Source organism: Mesoplodon densirostris, chromosome 18 (assembly GCF_025265405.1).
Source record: "Mesoplodon densirostris isolate mMesDen1 chromosome 18, mMesDen1 primary haplotype, whole genome shotgun sequence".
In the NCBI taxonomy this organism is placed as follows: domain Eukaryota; kingdom Metazoa; phylum Chordata; class Mammalia; order Artiodactyla; family Ziphiidae; genus Mesoplodon; species Mesoplodon densirostris.
Window position 1 is genome coordinate 40,407,124 of NC_082678.1, and position 21,183 is coordinate 40,428,306.

General features: G+C 45.0%; 1 protein-coding gene across 6 annotated transcripts; it reads left to right on the plus strand.

Moving 5' to 3' along the window:
* The first annotated feature begins 77 nt into the window (after positions 1–77).
* ZNF18 (zinc finger protein 18) lies at positions 78–20,651 on the plus strand. 6 transcript variants are annotated; one of them, XM_060081865.1, is made up of 8 exons: positions 87–102; positions 646–862; positions 5,300–6,126; positions 7,359–7,545; positions 7,968–8,059; positions 13,708–13,792; positions 14,435–14,542; positions 19,038–20,651. In XM_060081865.1, exons 3-8 carry the CDS (start codon positions 5,740–5,742, stop codon positions 19,802–19,804), a joined length of 1,626 nt encoding a protein of 541 aa, XP_059937848.1. In that variant the 5' UTR covers positions 87–102; positions 646–862; positions 5,300–5,739; the 3' UTR covers positions 19,805–20,651. The 6 variants fall into 6 exon arrangements, with proteins under 6 accessions (XP_059937849.1, XP_059937848.1, XP_059937850.1 ...); XM_060081866.1 differs by lacking the exon at positions 646–862 and having other exon boundaries at positions 78–102; positions 5,647–6,126; XM_060081867.1 differs by lacking the exon at positions 87–102 and having other exon boundaries at positions 119–862; positions 13,714–13,792.
* The last annotated feature ends 532 nt before the right edge of the window (positions 20,652–21,183 follow it).

Below are 21,183 nucleotides of genomic sequence, written 5' to 3' on the forward strand. Positions count from 1 at the left end.
CCCGCACCTCCGCCCCGCCCCCGCCCCGCCCCGCCAGCTCCAGAGGCGCGCGCAGCCTCCCGTCTCCCGGAAGTGCGCCCGGAGCCGGCGCCTCGGGTTGAGGTGAGCGCACGCGGGCTGGATAGGCCTGGCCGCGGCAGCCCGGGGTCTGGCCTGGCGCCGCCCGCGTCCGCGCCGGACTCGGCCGGAACTCCGGGAGCGGCGGTCGGGCCGGCGGACGCGCGCCCGAGTGCCCGGGAGCGCGCGCGGGGACGCGGCGAGTACGGGGGAGGGGCGGCGGGTCTGTGAGTGGACTCTGGGGTCCTGGAGACCCGGTACCCCGGACCGGGCCCTGCGTCCCTGAGCCTGTGGGCCCCTCCGGACTCTCCGGCCACGTCTCTGGACTGGGACCGAAAAGGGGCCCCTCCCTCCTGCCTTCCCTCAAAGGCTGGAAGTGAGCCTCGGGAAGAGGGAACCCGGATGGGCTGATGCCCGGAGTCTCTTTCCCGGCGCTGTCGGCGTCGTGGGCGGAGGGTGGAGAACGCAGTGGGCAGCACTGCCCGGCGCCTGGCAGGCCTGGATCCCGCCTGGCCTCCGGGGCGCGAAATGCCTGTAGCTTCTCCTCTCCTCCAGCCCTTTGTGACAGCTCCCAAATCCGCCCCCCAGGTTCAAAGGTTTGCAGCTCTCCTCCCCAGAGCACAGGCTTAGAGCCTCCTGGGTTTGAATTTGGCCGCCGCTGTGAGCCTCAGAGGTTGCCGATCTGTACACTGTAATACTCACCTTGCTGGGTAATTGTGAGGATTAGAAACGACTTGAACCGGGCCTAATAAGGAGCTGATGCATAGTGTTAAAGAAAAAGTTACTCAGAGACTCGTTAAAAACGGTAAGGCAGACTATTCAGGGGGGCTACCGTGGGACTTTGTGGTATTGGAGCGAGAGATGGAATACAACAAGGACAAATGGAAATTTATAGCCAAGGGGTGGGGAGGGCTCAGTGGGTGGAAAATTACTAAGAGGAAACATCTGGGTTAAGGGGGGATTCTAGCTAAGCCAACTTGACCGGTTTTGTTGAAGGCAGGCCAGGGCGATAAGGAATTTGACCAGATACCAAGGGATGTTGAATTTGATCAAATGTCAAGTCTTGCTGACTCCCTAAACTGGAGTCAGCAAGATTCTTGCTAAACTGGACTGGAAGTGACAAGGACAGAGTCCAGGGGCCAGTCCTAGTCAAAGAGATTGACTCAGGCAACTTCAGCTTGACTGAAGTTTGATTAAGGAGACAGTCTTTGTCAATCGTAGGTGCTCTGCAAATGGTTACTTATATATGAATATATAGTGAGTATCCTTACCTAGATGTTCATTTAAAAATTCATTCTAATTTGTTATAGTTTTAATAAGTATAGCAACTATACATTTGGGATATCTTTAAATTTTTTCTCATAACTAACAGGAGCAGATTCTCAAGAAGTCATTGGGATATCAATCTATAAAGCATCTATCAAGTAATTTAATTATAAGCGAGTCATTTCCCCTACCATTATGTGAGAGTATAATTGCTGAAGTTAGATTTAAATGTTTTATAAGATCTATAGTTTTCCCTAAAAGTCAGTTTCCATGTTATCTAAACTGCTATCTTAATTTGGGAACTAAGTAAATGTGAATAATTCTACTGATAAGTCTCTTGCTATCTGAAATCTTGCTACTTGTTATTTGAAACTCAGGATCCAAATAGATCTAGACAGTGAAGGATGTGTGTATATTTATTAAAAATTTTAACATTTATTTAAAGCTGTTCATTTCTCTCTAAGCAGTGCTTTAGCTGTTTCCTACAAATTTTGATATGTTGTGTTTTCATTGTCATTCAATATGAAAATATATTTTAATTTCCTGTGTGGTTTGTTTTCTTTGGTCATAGGTTATTTAATATTGTTATTTAACAATTTCCATATATTGGGATAGTCTAGGTATCTTACTGTTATTGGTTTCTAGTTATTGATTTCTCTGTGGTTAGAGAATCTATACTTTAAGATTCCAGTGTTTTGAAACTTAATTATGCACATGGTCTGTTTTGACGAATGCTTCGTATGCACTTGAAATGAATGTGTATTCTGCAGTCGTTGGTTTAAATGTCAATTACATCAACTTGGGTGATAGTGTTCAGATTTTCTATATCCTTACAATTTTTTGGTCTATTTTTTTCTATCAATTACTGAGAGAACAGTGTTAAAATCTCCAACCATGATTGAGGATTTGTCCCTTTAGACCTGATATTAGGTGCATACACATTTAGGTTGCTTTGTGTTCTAGATGATTTGACCCATTTATCATAATGAAATGTCCCTCTTTTTCTCTTTGTCATGAAGTCTCTTGGTCAGATACTAATATAGCCATACCAGCTTTCATGTGCTTGCTGTTGGCATGGAATGTCTTTTTCCCACCATTTTATTTCCAAACTATCTGTGTCTTTATACATAAAATGTCTCTTGTAGACAACATATTGTTGGGTCTCGCTTTTTTAAATTTGACAATCTCGACCTTATAATTCAAATGTTTAGTCCATTTACATTTAATGTAATTATTGATATAGTTGGGTATTAATCTGTCATATTGTCTTTTTTCCATTTGATCTTTCTGATTTTTATTCTTCTCTTGATCCTTTCCTGTATATTATTGACTGTTTTTTTTAGTGTTCGTCTATTGGCTTTTAGCTATACCTCTTTGTATAATATTTTTACAGCTAACAGTATGCATCCTTAAATTATCAACATTTAACTTATCAGAATATACTTTAATATTGTACCACTTTATAATTCACATTTCTTATTTCCTGCTCCTCACTTAACACCTTTACATTTCCCATCTGTCACTTCACCTGACACTACTTCTTACTTCCAACTTTCTATTTCTGAATTAGCAGTTCATAAATGTAAAAACAACAGATTAATTCCATTTACCCTCTCCTTTGTGCTATTTTTATATCTTTTACTTCTACTTATCTTATGTTCTACTTATACTATTGTCATCTTTGCCTTAACAGTCAGTTGCCTTTTAAGGAAGTTAGGAGAAATAAAAGCATAGTATCTTAAACTTATTCACCATGTATATACCATTTCTGTAGATCTTCATTCCTTTCTGTATATATGAGTTTTCCTTAAACTGGAAGAATGTCCTTTAGCATTTCTTGTAGTACAAGTCATTGGTGAAAAATTCTCTTAGCTTATTTATCTGAAAAATGTCTTTAATTCTTTCTTTGAAAGGTGTTTTTGTTGGATGTGGAATTCTGGGTTGGTGGTTCATTTTCTAGAATTTGCATTTGTTTCTTTTTATAATTTCTATTTCTCTATAGAAAGTCACTATCTCTTCTGTCATAAAGACTATATTGTTTTTAAGTCCTCAGGCCATCTGAAGTTGGTTTCTCTTGACTGCTTTCCCTTGATTTTGAGTCACATTTTCCTGTTTCTTTACATGTGTAGTAATTTTGGATTGCATCCTGGATATTGTGGATGGCACATTGTAGACACTAAGGATTCTGTTATCTTCCTCTGAAGAGTGTTGATTTTTGTTCTAGCAGGCAGTTCAATTACTGACTGATCAACTTGTGTTGGCTTCGTTTTAGGGCAGATCTTTGGAAAGCCCAAGGTGTTTCCCAAATTCCTTTTTTTTTCTTTTGGCCGTGCTGTGTGGCTTGTGGGATCTTAGCTCCCCGATCAGGGGTTGAACCTGGGCCCTTGGCAGTGAAAGCATGGAGTCCTAACCACTGGACTGCCAGGGGATTCCCCCAAATTCTTCTGACTGGATCAGAATAGAGCAGTAGACTGGACCTCCTCTGTGGATCTTGTTGAAGCTTGGCTTTAAGTTTTTTAGGGCAGGTTTAGAGTAGGTCTTTCTCTAGAGCATGGTCCTTACTCCTAACATGTGGCCTTTCTGGTATCTCAGGATGCCTTGAGTGTTAATAAGGTCTCTCTCCTCTCAGGGTCAGAAATGCAAATGTCTCTCATCACTGACTGGCCTTTTGTATCCCTCTTTTGCTCCTTTAACCTGGTAGCAACTGCTCTCTGTTGAACCTTGCATAGTTTCACCCTACTGAGTGCAGCCCAGCCCTTGGCCAGAACTCACAGGGGACCCCGCACAGACTTCCACCTCCATCCCATAGCTCCCTCCTCCCTGCTGCCCTGTTCTTCCAATCCCAGCCACTTCAGTAGCTCCAAGTGCTGATCTCTGCCTCCTCAGTTTAGTGAGACCTCTGGTCTCTGCTTGAGCTCCAGCCTCCTGCACTGGGATTAGGAAATCATCTCCCGGCAGACAGCCAGGATGATCGTGGCCCTCCTCACAAGCTTTTCTTCTCTCAGGGATTCCATTCTCACCTTTCTGGTGGGCCAGTGCTTGAAAACAGTGGCCTCTTAGGTTTTCTCCAGTTTTGTCATTGTTTACAGTAGGTGGGCTGCCATGACCAGAAACAGAATTCCTGAATTATTGAGAACATATGTTGCTGTAGCACTCTGGGTGCTGCGTGAATATATGAATGAAATATATGGGTCTCTGCATAAACAAAAAGTACAGTTAGTGAGATCCACATGAGAAACATAATATTAAATTGATCCTTTTTACCTTACTCCTTCCCTTTTTGTACCCTTGAAAAAAATTGCTTCCTTTTTTTGTTTGTTTTATTTTTAAATGATGTTGTGATATAGGGTGGATTGTTTGGGTGAAGTGGTGGGGATGAGGACGTTGCTCTTACACCTCAAGGAAAAAGCAGCCATCAAAACTAGAGTGTTGTACTGATCTCTGATTAAGCCAGACACCCAAGTGATTGATTGTTGTGGTTCATGTTATGGAGAAATGATGACCTCTAGCTCCTTCATAATATTTAAAGATAGACCCAATAATCTAATATTAGGATTACATGCAAGAAAGCTAGCTAGAAATAGTGCATGCTCCTTTAAAAATATCTTAATATTAACTTTGCCATTTAATAGTTCTCTTTTCACTGTCTTAGTTGCTGTCTTCTGAATTTTGATACCACTCGCCATAAAAGAGTGATTACCTGCTTCAAGTCTGTAGGAATGTTGTTGAGGTAGTCAGTATTTATTCTAAACCTTCTTTCAGTCTAGGGTTGAAAATTTCAGTGTGACAGGTTTTTCATAAATTCCCAGTTGTCAACATGGCATTCAAAAGAGGTCACTTAGAAATTTCATTGCACCTTTTGGGGAAGAGTTCTCTTCAACCTCATATTTATTTTGGAAGCATCTGATCATTTCAGCCTTAGCCTTCATTCCTAGGGCATCAAGGTCTTTGTTCAGCTTTATTTTTTGGTCTGCAGACACACGGATGCAGACATTGGAGTGTTTTGCAGAAGAGCTGTTTACCTGGAAACCCACAGTGAAAACGCTTAATGTGGTGCGTTCATTCTTCTACTTGGTCTGGCCTTTTGAAGACCAAGACAGAACGTTGTACAAACGGTCAGGGTGATGATGACGGTTTAGATATGGTAGTAGTGGTTTGCTCTGTGGCTTCAAGTTTACCACCTTTCAAAATAGATTAGTGTGTCCACTGATTTCAGAAGATGCACGGTTGCCTCCGAGGCTTCTCAGGCAGGGCGTGTGAATTTGTCCTTTCTGAAAGTGCATCCCTCTCATCCGCATAGCATCACTGTCACTCCCCCTCCAGTGTCCCTGTGAGAGGCTCTGTGAAGACCTGGTTCTCCCAGGGAAAACTCCGTCCCAGAAGCACATCACCTAAAAGGACTTGCCAAGCCAGACGATGCCCGTGGAGCTGGGGCAGGCTCCAGTCCTGCTGCCGCCACTGGCCAAGGCCAAGGAGTCCGCGTTCTCTGGACCAGATGACACCCCTCGAGGGGAGCCCTCCAGCTCTGAGACTGCACGCCAGCTTTTCAGGCAGTTTCCTTACCAGGTGATGTCCGGGCCCCACGAAACCCTGAGACAGCTTCGGAAGCTCTGTTCCCAGTGGCTGCAGCCAGAGGTGCACACCAAGGAGCAGATCCTAGAGATCCTGACGTTGGAGCAGTTCCTGACCATCCTGCCTGGGGAGATCCAGATGTGGGTGCGGAAGCAGTGTCCAGGCAGCGGGGAGGAAGCAGTGACCCTCGTGGAGAGCTTGAGGGGGGACCCCCAGAAGCTGTGGCAGTGGGTGAGCAGAGAGTTTTGTGATCTCTGACTGAATCACAGGGCTCCTCTGGGGTCTTAGCAGGGGTGTTGTCTGTTTTTCTGGCACCAGATATGTAGGCTTTTCCACACCAACAACCAATTCACTGACACTGTCTGGCTTGGCTCTGACCCCAGAGGATAAGGGCTAGTCCCATAAGACTGACCCCATTTCAGACCCCGTCACAAGCTGCAGGGGCCACCCGTACTTATGACCCACTGGCTACAAATTTGAAGGTTCCCACAACCCCCTCCTCGGGTTTCATCGTTTGCTAGAATGACTCATAGATCTCAAGGAAACACTTTACTCATATTTTCTGGTTTGTTATAAAGGATATGATTGAGAAACAGCCAAATGGAGGAGATGGGGGTGGCACAGGGCATCCACGCCCTCATCTAGGCACGCCATCCTCCTGGCACTTGTATGTATTCACCAGCTCAGAAGCTCCCTGAACCCCACAGGTTAGGAGTTATTATGGAGGTTTCATTACTTAGGCATGATTGCTTCATCATTGGCCATTGGTGATTGAAAATCTCCAGCCCCTCTCCCTTCCCCAGAGGTTGAGGGGTGGCGCTGGAAGTTCCAACCCTCTGACCACCTGATTAGTTCTTCTGGGGACCAGCCTCCATCCTGAAGCCGTCTAGGGGCCACCAAGAGTCACCTCATCAGCATCAACTCAGGGATGGTTGAAAGGGGCTCCTTCTGAATAGGAGGAGTTGTTCCTGGCACTCCTGTCCTTCAGGAAATTCCAGGGGTTTTAGGAGCACTTGCCAGGAACCTGGGACAAAGACCAGTTGCACATTTCTTGTTATACTATCTCAGTGTGTCCCCACACCTCACCTGATTCTAAGACTCCCTGAGATTCTCCACACTTTTTAGCCATTAGGGATTGAAGCTAAATCTCCCATATCCCATTCCATCTTCAGAATGTTTGAGAAGCTGTTCCAAAGATGCCTGCGTTTTAATTGGTGGAAACTGTCCAGTAGAAACACAACATCAGTGGCCTGTCGGAAGGGTTCCCAGGCTATGGCTTCTGGCCTCTCTCAGGATGTTTCCCTCCCTGGTTCCCGCTGGACCAGAAGTAAATGCTGGCTTTTTTCTTTCCCTGCCCCATGTCCCTAAGGACTGCCTTATGATGCGTTCTAGAAGGTTAGCTTTGTATCTTGCAGAAATCCTTACTCTGGATCTTTCAGTAATTAGTACCATGTGGTCTCTAGATCAGCATCCAAGTTCTGGGACAGGAAGTCTTATCACAGAAGGCAGAGCCTGAAAGCTGCCCACTGGGGGAAGCGGAGGCCCATGTTGAAGTGCCTCAGGAGCTGGGGCTTCAGAACTCAGCCTGCCGGTCTGGGGAGCCACTGAGCCACATCGTGAAAGAGGAGTCCGACTCGGAACAAGGACTAGGTGAGGGGCAGGTGGTGTGTGTGGTGCCGTCTTGGAGAAATTGCGGGATTGTGGTCAGTAGGCCTAAGAGTGAATTGAAATGATGTGCCGCTCGGATTGGGGTGTCTCTGGGAAGTTCGGAAGCAGGGTAGACATACAGGAATCACTCTGATTTGGGGATTCAAAGTCTGCAATTTAAACCACTTATGACAGGGCCAGGCCTTTCGGATTTGGGTTCTGGGGAGGGAGGTGGGAGGAGACACGGGTGAGGCAGCTGGGAAGGTAGGGGTGGTCGGAGTGGGTTAGGGAGGCAAGCACACGTCTGAGATCACAGATGGCGGAACAGGCATTGGTTCTGTTGGTTCTGAGGTTTGCACCTGTGCCCTCTGGCTAGTGGGTGACAGGACATCGGGATTCTTTAATCTTCCTGTCTCCACCTTCAGCCCTGGCTGCCTCCCCACTTCCTGCCCGACCCGAGGAAAGGCTCATCAGAGACCAAGACTTTGGAGCCTCCCTTCTCCACACAGCACCTCAGGTGAGCGGGGTTCCCCTGCTTCTCATACCCCAGAACCTCGCTCTGAGGGTCTGTCAACAGTCCATGGATTGAAAAGGGAAGCGTTCTCAGAAGCGGAGGAGAGAGGAAGGCCTAGCAAGGATGACAGCCATACATGTCGAATGAAACCCGAGTTTCAATATTTCTTTGAAGGCAGAATGTTTCCTAATTGTCATCTTTAATAATAGAATCTGGGACCTCGAAGAAGTTGCTGTGATGAAGCAATCTTGTCTCCCTTTTTTATTATCTTTGGGTTATGCTGAGAAAAGACTGTTATTTATTTCCTCGTCTAGGCCTCCACGTTGGGGTCGGTTTGTGATCTCGAATGTTACATGTAACGTGGGACAGGTTATCCTCTCCCCCCACTCACTTATGGAGGTGTGACTGACAAACTATAGAGTGCACTTATTTAAAGTGTACAATTTGATAAGTTCTTGGACATGGTATATACAGATGTGAAGCCATGACTGCAGTCAAGATAGTAAACGTATCTGTCGCCCCCAAAGGTTTCCTTTTGTAATCCCTCCCTGCTGCTCTCCTACTCTCCCCCAGTCCTGAGGCAACTACTCATCTGCTTTGTCACCACACAGTAGTTTGCATTTTCTGGAATTTTACACAAAATGGAACCATGCCACATGTACTTCTTTGTTCTTCATGCCACGTGTCTTTGTTCTTCTGCATATGATGTATTTTTCTTGCTTGCTTTTAATAGTTTCTCTCTGATTTAAAAAATTTCGACCATGATGAGCCTTGGAGTCATTTTCTTCATGTTCCTTGTCCTTGGGGTTCACTGAAGTTCTTGGATCTGCTGGAGTATAGCTTTCATCAGATTTGGAAAAATTCTGGCCGTTATGTCAACCGCTTTTTCTGTCTCCCTGCCTTCTCTGCTTCTTTGGGAACTGAGAATAGCACACACGTGGGACATGTATAATCTTAACGTGTGTATATACACATTATATCTCTTCAAGTTGACCCGCAGCTGACTGATGCTCTCTCTCTCTTTTTAATCTCTGTGTTTTATTTTGTGTAGTTTCTAGTTTTATGCCTTCAAGCTCATTAATCTTTTCTTCTGCAGTGTTTTATCTGCTTTTAATCCCATCCAGTGTATTTTGCATCTCAGATGTTTTTCATCTCTAGAAGTTTGAATTTGGGCTTTATCATATCTTTCATGTCTGTACTTAATGTGTTCAATCTTTCCTCCAACTCCTTGAACATATGGAATATGTTTATAATATCTGTATTAATGTCCTTGTCTGCTAATTTATCACCTGTGTCAGTTCTGAGTCAGTTTTGATGGATGGTTTGATCTCCTCATTATGAGATGTCTTTTCCTACTTCCTTGTATGCCCAGTAATCTTTGATTGCATGTCAGGCATGGTGAATTTTACATTGTTGGGGCTGCATATTTTTGCATTCCTATAAATGTTGTTGAGCTCTACTCTGGGATACAGTTAAGTTACTTGGATACAGTTTGTTACATGGCACCAGTAAAGCCTTTAGTCTAGGGCTAATCTTCCCCCTGTACTGAGGTGATACTCTACCTTATGCTTCTTGATGGACAACGTTTTCCACTCTAGCTGCTGGAAATATGAAGTGTTTCCAGCACTTTGTGAGCTCTGGGGACTGTGCCTTCTGCTTCTTTGGGGTAGGGGGGGTCTTTCCTTGACTTGCGGGGGATGCTCTGCAGATCTCCGGAGCTCTCTCTGTGTGCAGCTCCCCTGGTCTGGTCTTCTGCCCTGCTGATAACTCTGTAACCCTCTTGGCCTCCCCAGACCCTGAGTTCCTTCTGCTGCTCTGGATGCCCTCTCCAGGTGGCAAGTTTGGGCAACTGTAGGGCACACAGGGATCTCTGTCCTGCTCTTCCTAAAGTATATCATCTGCAAATCATTGTTTAATATATCTTGTCCCTGTTTTTGGTTGTTTCATCAGGGAGGTAAATCCATTCCCTGTTACTCCATCTTGGTTGTAAACAGAAGTCTCAAGAACAGGTTTATCTTGATTATGTGGTGAACAACTCTGAAAAGTTGCATTTGATAAAAATCAACTTTTTCTGAAGAACCTAGGGGCAGGACAGGAATAAAGACGCAGACGTAGAGAATGGACTTAAGGACATGGAAAGGGGGAAGGGACGAAGTGAGAGAGTGGCATAGACATATATACACTACCAAATGTAAAATAGATAGCTGGTGGGAAGCAGCCGCATAGCACAGGGAGATCAGCTCAGTGCTTTGTGACCACCTAGAGGGGTGGGATAGGGAGGGTGGGAGGGAGACGCAAGAGGGAAGAGATATGGGGATATATGTATATGTATAGCTGATTCGCTTTGTTATACAGCAGAAACTAACACACCATTGTAAAGAAATTATACTCCAATAAAGATGTTAAAAAAAATCAACTTTTTCAGGCACCTGTAGACCTTAATCAGAGCATTGTTTCAAACCTTTGGGGAACTCTTCTTGGGACTTTCCTCGTGGGGCACTTGAGAGTGAAGGTGAGGACAGGGAAACCGCTGTAGATGTGTCTGAGCCTTAGCTTTCCAGGCTCAAAAGATTTAGAAACCAGAGTCCAAGCTTTGCAGTTTACCCTGGGCAGAGGATGGGGAGGGGGCAGGGAAGGGATACAGCTTTTTAGTGACTCAAGGGTGCCCATCTTCCTGCTTTTAAGTACGCAGAAACCAAACTGTTAGGCAGGAGGCTGCTTGGTGAAAAAGATTTGGGTATTCTGCCAAATATTTCAGGTTGACTTGGAGGATTATTATTGCTTCTATAGTAAATACAGAGTATCCCTATGAAAGGCATCTACAATTTATTAACATATTTTAACTAGCGGAGTTAAACATTAGCTCTACATTACATGAGGACATTAACCATGACTTGTTCTGGATAGCTGGAAGTCAAAGTATTCCAAATGCTCACCAGGAGCACCATATAAATATAAATGTATGTATATAAATATATATAATATATAAATTACCTATATATAGCCGATAACTGATTAACAGCCACTCACCCCAAACAAACAAAAATCATCCCTACCCGATCCCAATATCCCTCCCCCAAACTAACAACTATTTGCATCAGAAGGACCTCAATGTTTAATGGAGTCTTTTGTAACTAACTGAAGGGAATGTTTAAATATAGTATAAAGAATCATGTCCTCTAATCTGTTCCCTAAATTAGGAACCTTGAGAACAATGGCAGGGTATGAGGTCCACAGTGGTAGATGCCGTGACTGAGTCAGAGACAGTCTCACAGACTTAGGGATGCACTGGCGCTGGTTCCTGTGTCTTCAAACCTTGGGAAGGGAACACAGTACAGATGCCTGTCTGCCAGTCAGTTGTGGCAGTGTCCCACAAACCCACAAGATGGTGCTGTTTCCACATGAAATTGAGATTATTTCCCCATCAAATCTCATACTTCCATCCTTCCAGAATAGGAATTTGGATTTTTTTCTACTCTTATGAAAATGACAGAAAATGAAGATGGCTGCAGTTGGTGTCTTGCCTCTTAAGTAAGGGGCTTCATATGCATCCCTAGCTCCTGGGCAGTTCCTTGAGTAAGTTTGTGGCTTTAATCTGGAGGCACGCCTTCCAGAGACTCCTGAAGCCTCTTTCCTGGGCTTTGAAAGGGCTGATGGTGCCCTTGGGGGTTTTGGTGGCTGTATTCTTTTCTGCCTTGTACTGTGCTGGGTGGCTACTCTTTTGGTGCCCGTGGACGAGGCCTGTATCCAGCGAGCCAGGCGTCCAGGCAGATGTTACTGTGCTTGGCAGCCCGTCCTTTTCTCTGCCAGTGCCAACATGAGGGTCTGTGTGTTTTGACCAGGAAGACCGAGGACTCCTGTATTCAGCAGTGTTTGCTCAAGATGGTTATTTCCAGTAGGCTGTTAAGGTAGCTTCCTTCACAGAAGATTAACAAAGTAAGCTGCTAAAAATTCCTACTTTAATTTTTTTAAAATTAAAATCCGTATTTAAAATGTGGTTATAGTTAATAGTTAAACATATAGAGTTCAGTTTTCCACTTTTCACCTTTTCACTTTTTTCACCCTCAGAAATTTAATTCCTCCTTTTCTTTTTTTTAAGCTTAGTATCTGCTAGTTAAAGAATTTTTGGTGTCTCCACTCTCTTTCAGCCATTTCCAGTCCCCTTAATGTACTGGGGGCAGAGTTAATGTAGAATGGGGAATGGCCTCCCTGGGTAGTGGGTTGGATGTGATGGAGGGTGACTTCTCTTCTCATTCTTCCTCTCCTCACTTCTGCCCCTGTGGCCTGGCTGGCCGTTCATGACAGTAATAGATGGGTATCAACTTTGGGGTTTCCGAGAGTGTGCAGGATCCCTGAATTCTCCCTGTGAACCCTTGGGAGACTGATAACCCGTAGACTGCGTGTGGTAGTGATAGTGAGAAAATAGACCGCCTACCAAGCACTTGTTTGCTAAGGGCTTTGTTTCACCCAGACAACTTAATATTGAGTGCCTGCTCTAGCCTGGGCACGGTCTTGGGAACTGAGAAAGAACAGTGGAGGATCCTTTTCTCATGGTGCGAATGTGCTACAGAGGCAACTATTCATTAAATATGTTCGTGTGTGTGTGTGTGTGTGTGTGTGTGTACATATATATAAATATTTAATAAACTGTGATGAATGCTATGAATGAAAAGTAGTGGGTGCTTTGAAAATAGATCACACTTGGTTATTTCTGTTAAACCTCCAGACAGTTTTTTGAGCCTAGTACTATCATTAGGTGAGGACTGAGGCCCAGAAAAGTTTAGTAACTTCCTCAAGATCACGCAGCTGGAAATGGCAGACCTGGGACTTGAATCCCACTGCGTCTGACGCCAGAGACTGTGCTGTTCCTCACTCTGCTGTACAAACTGAGTGTCTAACAGTCAGCCTCCTGGTGGGGAGACTGCCATTTGATTCACAAAAGTTGACCGCAGCTCCATGGCCTTCCCAGCGTTGAGTCTCCAGGCTCAGTTCCATAGGATGAGAAGGGCATGTTTGGGGCATACTCAAGGGACAGCTTGCTCTAGGGAACCCCTCCATTTCCCACTCACCGGAGGAAAACTGATCTGCTGTTAGACCTGAACTCAGAACCGTCGGGAGATTCGAAGTGTGTGTGGCTGCAGCATTTCTGCTCCGAGGCCACAGTCTGTCTCACAGTGAGACTCACAACTCGCATGATGCCATTCTTTACCCTTCCCACCCCTTCACTGATTTGCACTTGCTTTTCCAACAAACACATTTTAAAATTTCTTTCCTTTCCCTCTTGAATTTCCAGACTTTAATGAAATATGGGGAATATCGGCCCCCTGCTGCTCAAAGACCTCTCTGATAAGCACTGAGAGAGTTAAGCAAAAGGAAAGTGGAGAAAGGGCTCCTGCCTTCTCTTTCTTCTCCACTCGCAAAAACAGGCAACTTAAAAGAAAATACGGAACTTAAAACCTAAATGTTTTCTAACCATGGCAAGAAACACTGAGGCAGGGCCTGTCGATTTCCCATTGAAGCACCTCCCGTGCTTTCTCAGACCATATGATGGCCAGGATCCTAAGGCCCATTCCTTTCTCCTCAGCCTCCCACAGGCAGGGAAGGAGGGTCAGAAACCTTCCCTGGACTCAGGGCATTGTGTTTTTCTCTAGGAGCAGTGGAGGCACCTGGATTCCACTCAGAAGGAGCAATACTGGGATCTCATGCTGGAGACTTACGGGAAAATGGTCTCAGGAGGTACGGGCATGGGTCAGCCTGATGGAAGGAGACATCTTCCGTGTGCTTTAGAGACAGCCACACTGCTTGACATTCTCCGGGTGAAGGAACTCTTTAGGGACACGGCTGGGAACTGGGGAGCTGGAGGTGGCTGGGTTATGGTGGCAGCTCCCTGTATCGAACGTGTTCTGTGCGCCTGGCACTGTTGTGGCTCCTCAGGTACAGTAACTCCTCTCATCTGTGAAACGGGTGATGGAATTCCCATTTTAAGGGGATGAAAGTGAGTATCAGATCAAGTCATTTGCTCACTGTTACATAGCTCGTAGGTGCTGAGTTACGACGGGGCTCAGCAGTGGCCGACCATGCATGGTCTTTTCTACTAACCACAGTCCCAGCCAACCATGCGTGGGGTCCCAGTCACGACCCTCGCACCAGCCTGCCAGGTGGTCTGACTGCTCCCTCCCAGAATCTTCTTTTTGTGGCCTTCACCATATATCCTGGGTTTCTCGTGACTACTGGTGTCTTAGACGCTCTGCACATCCTCAGTGGTCTCCAGAGCTTCCCTGGTTCCCTTTGCACTCAGGGCCCTCCTTTGAGCAACACGGCTTGGTCCCCAGTGCTCCCCATTCATCCAGGCCCACAGATTATCTCTCTCTGTACCAGGCATTTCCAATCCCAAGCATGACCTGACTGATCCAGCTGGGTTTGGGGCAGAGCTGACAGGACCACACCTACACATCAGCGAGAAGATCCCAAGACCCACCTGCATAGGTGAGTGATCGTCTACTGGTCCAGAGCCATTTCTGACCTCCAGTCATTATATTGGAGGTGGCGGGTCAATATCAGTACTTGGTTTCTATTACATTGGTTCTAACCGGCCGTGATCTGGTCAGTCCAGTTTGAGTACCGAGGTGGGTCTCGTCTCTGACTCTTGGGCTGTTGACACATATTTAATCATGGAAGAAAGACCCCGCATCTGATCTGTTGCCTCACTCTTGCCTGTTGTGACAGTTTTCTTTCTTAGAGAGAATTAGGGTTAGTACAGTTGAGACCAAAACAGATATGGGTTGAATTCTATTATTAAAAAAAGATTATCTAACAGGCCACTATTATCCTTCCTAACAAGAAGGTTTAAAGTAACTAGACTTTTCTTACTCTCGTTATGGTGAATGGTAACTGACCCACCCTCAACAAAATAAACAAGACAAACAAACAGAAAAATATGGTCTAGCTAATCTCCATGCATCTAAGTCTCATTAAACAGCAGCAACATCAAATAAATGGGTCATATAAATCACATTATTTTAAGACTGGTACGAAGAAATATGAACTTGTTCTGCTGTAAAACAGCAATCACCCTTTGCCTTCTACGTTCTTTTAAAAACATTGCAGTTATGTAAAATCAACTGTCAAACATTCCTGCACACACACACACTCTCTCTCTCTCTCAAATCTACAAAAGATCCCAGAACCATGGAGGAATAAAAGGACCAAGGATGGGAACTGTATGACAGGCCATTCTTTCTCCCCAGAAGGGTCTGATTAATTGTTTCCTTCGCTAACGTATCAATACCACAGAGAGAGCAAGCATCACGTGAAACATACGGTTTTAATTGTAAGCAATGTATTCATCATAATACCACTTCACAAGGATTCCTTTGGAGCAGTATTGTTAAAACTGCATTTTGTGACCAGTTAGCAGGTTGTGAAAATATTTTATAGGGTTGCAACCAGCATTTTAAAAAATGAAATGATAATACCGAATAGCAAATATCAGAATGCAAATAGGAAATACCAGATGTCAGGGTAGGTAGTGTTTCAGGATATTTTTATTCTATATACGTGCGTCGGTACTATATTTCGATATAAAAGTATTTCTTATCGTGGGTAGCAGACAAAAAAAAAAGTTTGAAAATGCTGCTTTAGAGGTTGTTGCAGTAGGATTTTTGTTTTAACAGACTTCATTTTTTAGAGCAGTTTCAGGTTCACAGCAAAATTGAGAGGAAGGTACAGGGATTGCCCCTGTACTCCCGTGTGGTAGGATTTTATTTGTGATACCTAGCTCACTCTCTCTCCATATGGCAACATTCTATTTTTTTTCTTTCCCGTCATCTCACCTGCTGACATGGTCCCATTAGATCTTACCTTGAACCAGACTGTGGAGAGTGTATAAAGCCGGCCTGCCTTGGGCTTCCCTGGTGGCGTAGTGGTTGGGAGTCTGCCTGCCGATGCAGGGGACACGGGTTCGTGCCCCAGTCTGGGAGGATCCCACATGCCGCGGAGCGGCTGGGCCCACGAGCCATGGCCACTGAGCCTGCGCGTCCAGAGCCTGTGCTACGCAACGGGAGAGGCCACAGCAGTGAGAGGCCCGCGTACCACAAAAAAAATAAAAATAAAAAAATAAAAAGCCGGCCTGCCTTGATAAGGGAAAGAGATGCCATTGTAGGTTCTTGAGAGAGGATTTGTGGGGAGAGAGGCTGAGGAAGCAGCCGCGTGCAGGACAGCCCAGGAAGGTCCCCTTGGAGGAGGGGAGCCCTGTGGGCAGCCGACGCAGGAGGCCAGGTGTGCAGGGACGAGACAGTGATACCAAGACGGGAAAGGACTAGTCCAGTCTTAAAGGTACAAGAGTGAGCAGTCTGGCAAATCTGGACTCAGAGCAGGGGGCGGATGTCCCAGGAGAGGGTAGCTATGCTATTTTGTTTGACCATATGGAAGAACAGCTCACAGTTAAAGAAGGTCAGCAGGTGAGTAAGCCTCAAAAAGCCTTATACTCATACCTCTAATCAAATTCCCAAAGGATTAAAATTATATATATATATGCAGTTGACCCTTGTATAGCAAAGGTTTGAACTGTGCAGGAACACTTATGCTCAGATTTTTTTCAATAAATTTGTACACGATCCGCATTTGGTTGAATCCACGGATGCAGAACCTGGATACTGAGGGCTGACTATAAAGTTACACTTGGAATTTGACTGCACCGGGGTGGGTGCCCCAAACCCCTCGTTGTTCAAGGGTCAACTATATTTGGAAAAATGATTCTTAAGTAGTTATCAGGAAAAATACTGCAAGAACAGTAAAAAGGTTTGAAAGAAGAATGTTTCATCAGTGTTGGGTCTGTAAATATTAAGAGTATATCATTTTAAAAAGGTAAACTCATTACCACAGTGGGATACTGATATAACAATAGACGCACAGGCCAATGGAACAGAAGACAGAGCCTGGGAACAGAGGCTGGTCTATAAAGGACTTTGATATGTGATGAAGCTTGAAGAAGCAGAACAAATCCATGGGATGAGCAAAATAAGGAGAAAAGACTCTGGGAAGAGGAATCAGCTTAAATTTTATGTATGTCATATACCAAAATAAGTTGGAAACAGATGAAAAAGACATAAAATATGAAAATAAAATAATAATAGAGAAGAAAATGGGTAAATGTTTGACTCACGTCAAGCTGGGGAAGATTTTTATTAGTATAAAAGCAACGGAAAAAAATCATTAAAAGATTAATAGACTTGACTGTATTTAAAAAGAAAAAGACTACAACTCCTATACATAAAAATAACCCCAAACAAAATTAAAGTAATAACTAAACGGTGAAAAACTCTTTTCACGAACATGAGAGATAAGTGACTATTTTTCTTAATATAGAAGGAGTTAATGCAAGCTGATAAGAAAAAAAGTGACTTTCCCAGTAAAAAAAAAAAGTGGACAGCAGTCTTGGAGTATGAAAACTAACTCATAAGTATGAAAAAACTGATCCTTTAATAACTAAAGAATTAAAATTTATACCAATGAGAAGCCATTTTTCACCAGCCTTAATGGCAGATACTTGAGACACAGTCAGTGCTTAGGTATTGAACACTCACCTCCTCTCTGCCCAGCCTCTCAGACCCGAGGATGGCAGAGTCGTTGCGGAAATCGATTTGCCAGTAGGTGTCAACAGCCTTAATACCATTCATGCCCATTGACACAGTAATTCTACTTTGAGGAACCTCCTTTAAGATACTGATCAGAAATGTGGGCAGAATTTATGAAGAAAAAGGCTTATCACATCATTATTTATAGTAGCAAAATATAACAAACAACTTAGATTCCCATAGTAGGAGAACTCTTAAATAAATTATGTTTCCTCTTATGTGTTTATTATGACATCTCCACAGTGGGCCATTATTCAGCTCTTTAAAATGATATTTATAAAGGCTTCTTTAAAGAAAAGAGAAAGTACCTTTGCCATCTGAGAGGAACATGTTATAAGGCTCTGAATTACCAAGTTCACGTCTGGTTCTCTAGCAGATTCCGGTCTCTAGCTGATAATTTGAAAGACACTGATATAGGAAAGAGAAAGGCAAGCAGCTTCTTTAGATCTACAGGAATAAAGTAATTTATAAAAGTTGAAGATAAATTCTACCACCAAAATAAAAATCTTTACTACATGCATCATTAAGTAGTAATAAGCAAAAACCCAAGTTATGATGAGAAAAACAAACTTTAACTGTTATGTGACATAATGAAGCACAAGTGAACGCTGGACTCAAGCACAGACCGAGGGGTTCACTTTTACACAGCAGTCTCACTGTGCGTCACAATCACAGTAAAATGACACATGGTTGCATTTCATGAATTTTGGGGTGACTTGTGAAAGGGAGAATCCATGTGGAATTGATAAGTACCACCATCTACAATTTAAAGGCTACAAAGCCAGATATAGAACTGTTTATACAGTATGATATCAGTTGTGTCAGAAAAAAGCACATACATACGTACGTACATACATACATACATATGTATAAATCAGATAAAGACTGGAAGGAAATGTATACTCATAGTTGTTGCCTCTGGGTGGTATAATTGAGGTTGATTTGGTTTTCTTGTGTATGCTTTTCAAATTGTTTTTAGTGATCATATTTATCTTTTATATATAATTAGATAAAAACCAATACTTTTTTAGAGTAGTACTCTCATATACTAGACTTGTTTTCCCTGGGCTTAAGAAACTTGCTGCTTCTTTGCGGGGGTGGCCACTGCGGCCTCTGGGAGCCGTCCTCTGCTGTCACTTTTCTCCTTGGTTCCAGAGCTGAGTCACAGCCTGGACACACGTGAAGTGAGTGCCAGGTGCTCGGGCTGGACAGTGGTTTTCTTCACTCACCGATGCCCTCTTGGTAAAAAGAATTAATGTTTTGTGATGACCCTCTCTCTGACACATGAGTTGCAAAGCAGGGCAGACCACTGATTGAGCTGTTCCATACCTTCTTTCTCCTTTCAGGGGACAGACAGGAGAATGACAAAGAGAACTTAAACTTGGAGAACTACAGGGACCAGGACCCTCAAGCCTCAGGAGAGCCTCCTCAGACTTCCTTAAGTGGCCTCTTCAGCAAGGATGAGCCAAGATGCTTTGGAGAAGGAGAGAATCTCCCCGAGGCCCAGGAGAACCTTCATGGTGAGGGGACAGGGGCGCAGCTCTCTCCCCGAGAGAGGAATTCCGGGACACAGCTGGGTCAGCATCTGCCACCTCTTCCCGGAGAGCCGTCCACGCCGTGGCTGGAGGGGAAGAGAGAGGCCTCCCCACGACGGCAGCCGAGAGCCCCTATGGCCCAGAGACTCCCTACCTGCAGGGAGTGTGGGAAAGCCTTCTACCGGAATTCCCAGCTGGATTTTCACCAAAGAACTCACACTGGAGAGACGTACTTTCAGTGCCCCACCTGCAAAAAGGCCTTTCTACGGAGTTCAAACTTCGTGAAGCATCAGCGAATCCACACGGGCGAGAAACCCTGCAAGTGTGATACGTGTGGGAAGGGCTTTAGCGACTTCTCGGGGCTGCGCCACCACGAGAAAATCCACACGGGGGAGAAGCCCTATAAGTGCCCCATCTGTGAGAAGAGTTTTATTCAAAGATCCAACTTTAATAGGCATCAGAGGGTTCACACAGGAGAGAAACCCTATAAGTGCTCCCGCTGTGGAAAAAGTTTCAGCTGGAGCTCAAGCCTTGCCAAACATCAAAGATCCCATTTGGGAAAGAAGCCCTTTCAATAGCCAAGCTCTCCGAGCCCATGTCTCTCTCCCGGTCCATTTAAAAATACTTGGCGGGCTTCCTGGGTTGCGCAGTGGTTAACAATCCACCTGCCAATGCAGAGGACACGGGTTCAAGCCCTGGTCCAGGAAGACTCCACATGCCGCGGAGCAACTAAGCCCGTGCGCCACAACTACTGAGCCTGCATTCTAGAGCCCGCGTGCCACAACTACTGAAGCCCGTGCACCTAGAGCCCGTGCTCCGCAACTAGAGAAGCCACTGCAATGAGAAGCCTGCGCACCACAACGCAGAGTAGCCCCCGCTTGCCGCAACTAGAGAAAGCACGCGCGCAGCAACAAAGACCCAATGCAACCAAAAATAAATAAATACATTTATTTAAAAAAACAAACAAACTTGGCTCCATCCAGAGAAATTGCATCTCTTAGAAAATATCCCTGTTCTCTCATTTTTTCATGGATTGGAGAGGAGAGACTGGGACATGGTTTTAGACGCGGAGGATATCTTGGCCTCCGGATCGGATTTCGCGCAGGTTGACCTTCTTGCTTCTGCATCCGGAGAAGGAAAAGTCTTCACGTTCCAGCTCATCTCTTCTCTTGGACCCCTTGGGGAGAACGTGTCACTTGGAGGTCCCGTTTTAGGAGTGGTCTCTGGGAAGGGTTTAACTGGATTAGCTGCAGCTGCTGCTGGGAAGAACCTCAGATCCACCCTTTAGAACTGTGGCCCTAGAGCAGGTCTTCTGCTCCAGTGGGGGGAGCGTAGAGGCCAGTGAGCTCAGTGTGGTCTGTGTCATAAAGGTGCAAAGCTAACTCCAAGCGTCCCTTGTTTTCAATAAACTTGGTGGTCACTCCCTGTCTTGTCTGTGTCTGCAGCGTCCACTGTGTGCTGACTGGAACTCACAGACCCTAAGTGGTGGTTGAGCTCCTAGATCAGTCCGTACAAACCCACCAAGTTTACCAGCCAGCAGAGCAGTGATGGGAACTTGCTAGCCTGGTGCCCCGGTGAGAGCTTGGCCAGCGCAGGGCACTCTGGTGTCCTCTTTCCATGCCCACTTCCCACTTGCTCTGGGGCCTCAAGTTGCCCCTCTTTCTCCTGGTGTCCCCCTTAGGCCATCCATCATTTTTGCCAAAGTGTCCTGGCCTCTAAAATTATCTTCCTTATCTCATTTTATCTGTACATGTTAGGAAGAAATCAATAGTACTGATCCAATTTATAGTGTATCTAGAGGTTTATTAACTCATATATCTAACCTGACCACTTGTCTCCAAAAATGACGTGACCCAGAGTGTCCTGCTCTCTTACCGCGAGACCACTTTCCTTCCATCTTGGTCCTCCTCTGCCTGCCCTCACTGTACTGTTCCCAGTGAGGATCAGGAAGCATGAT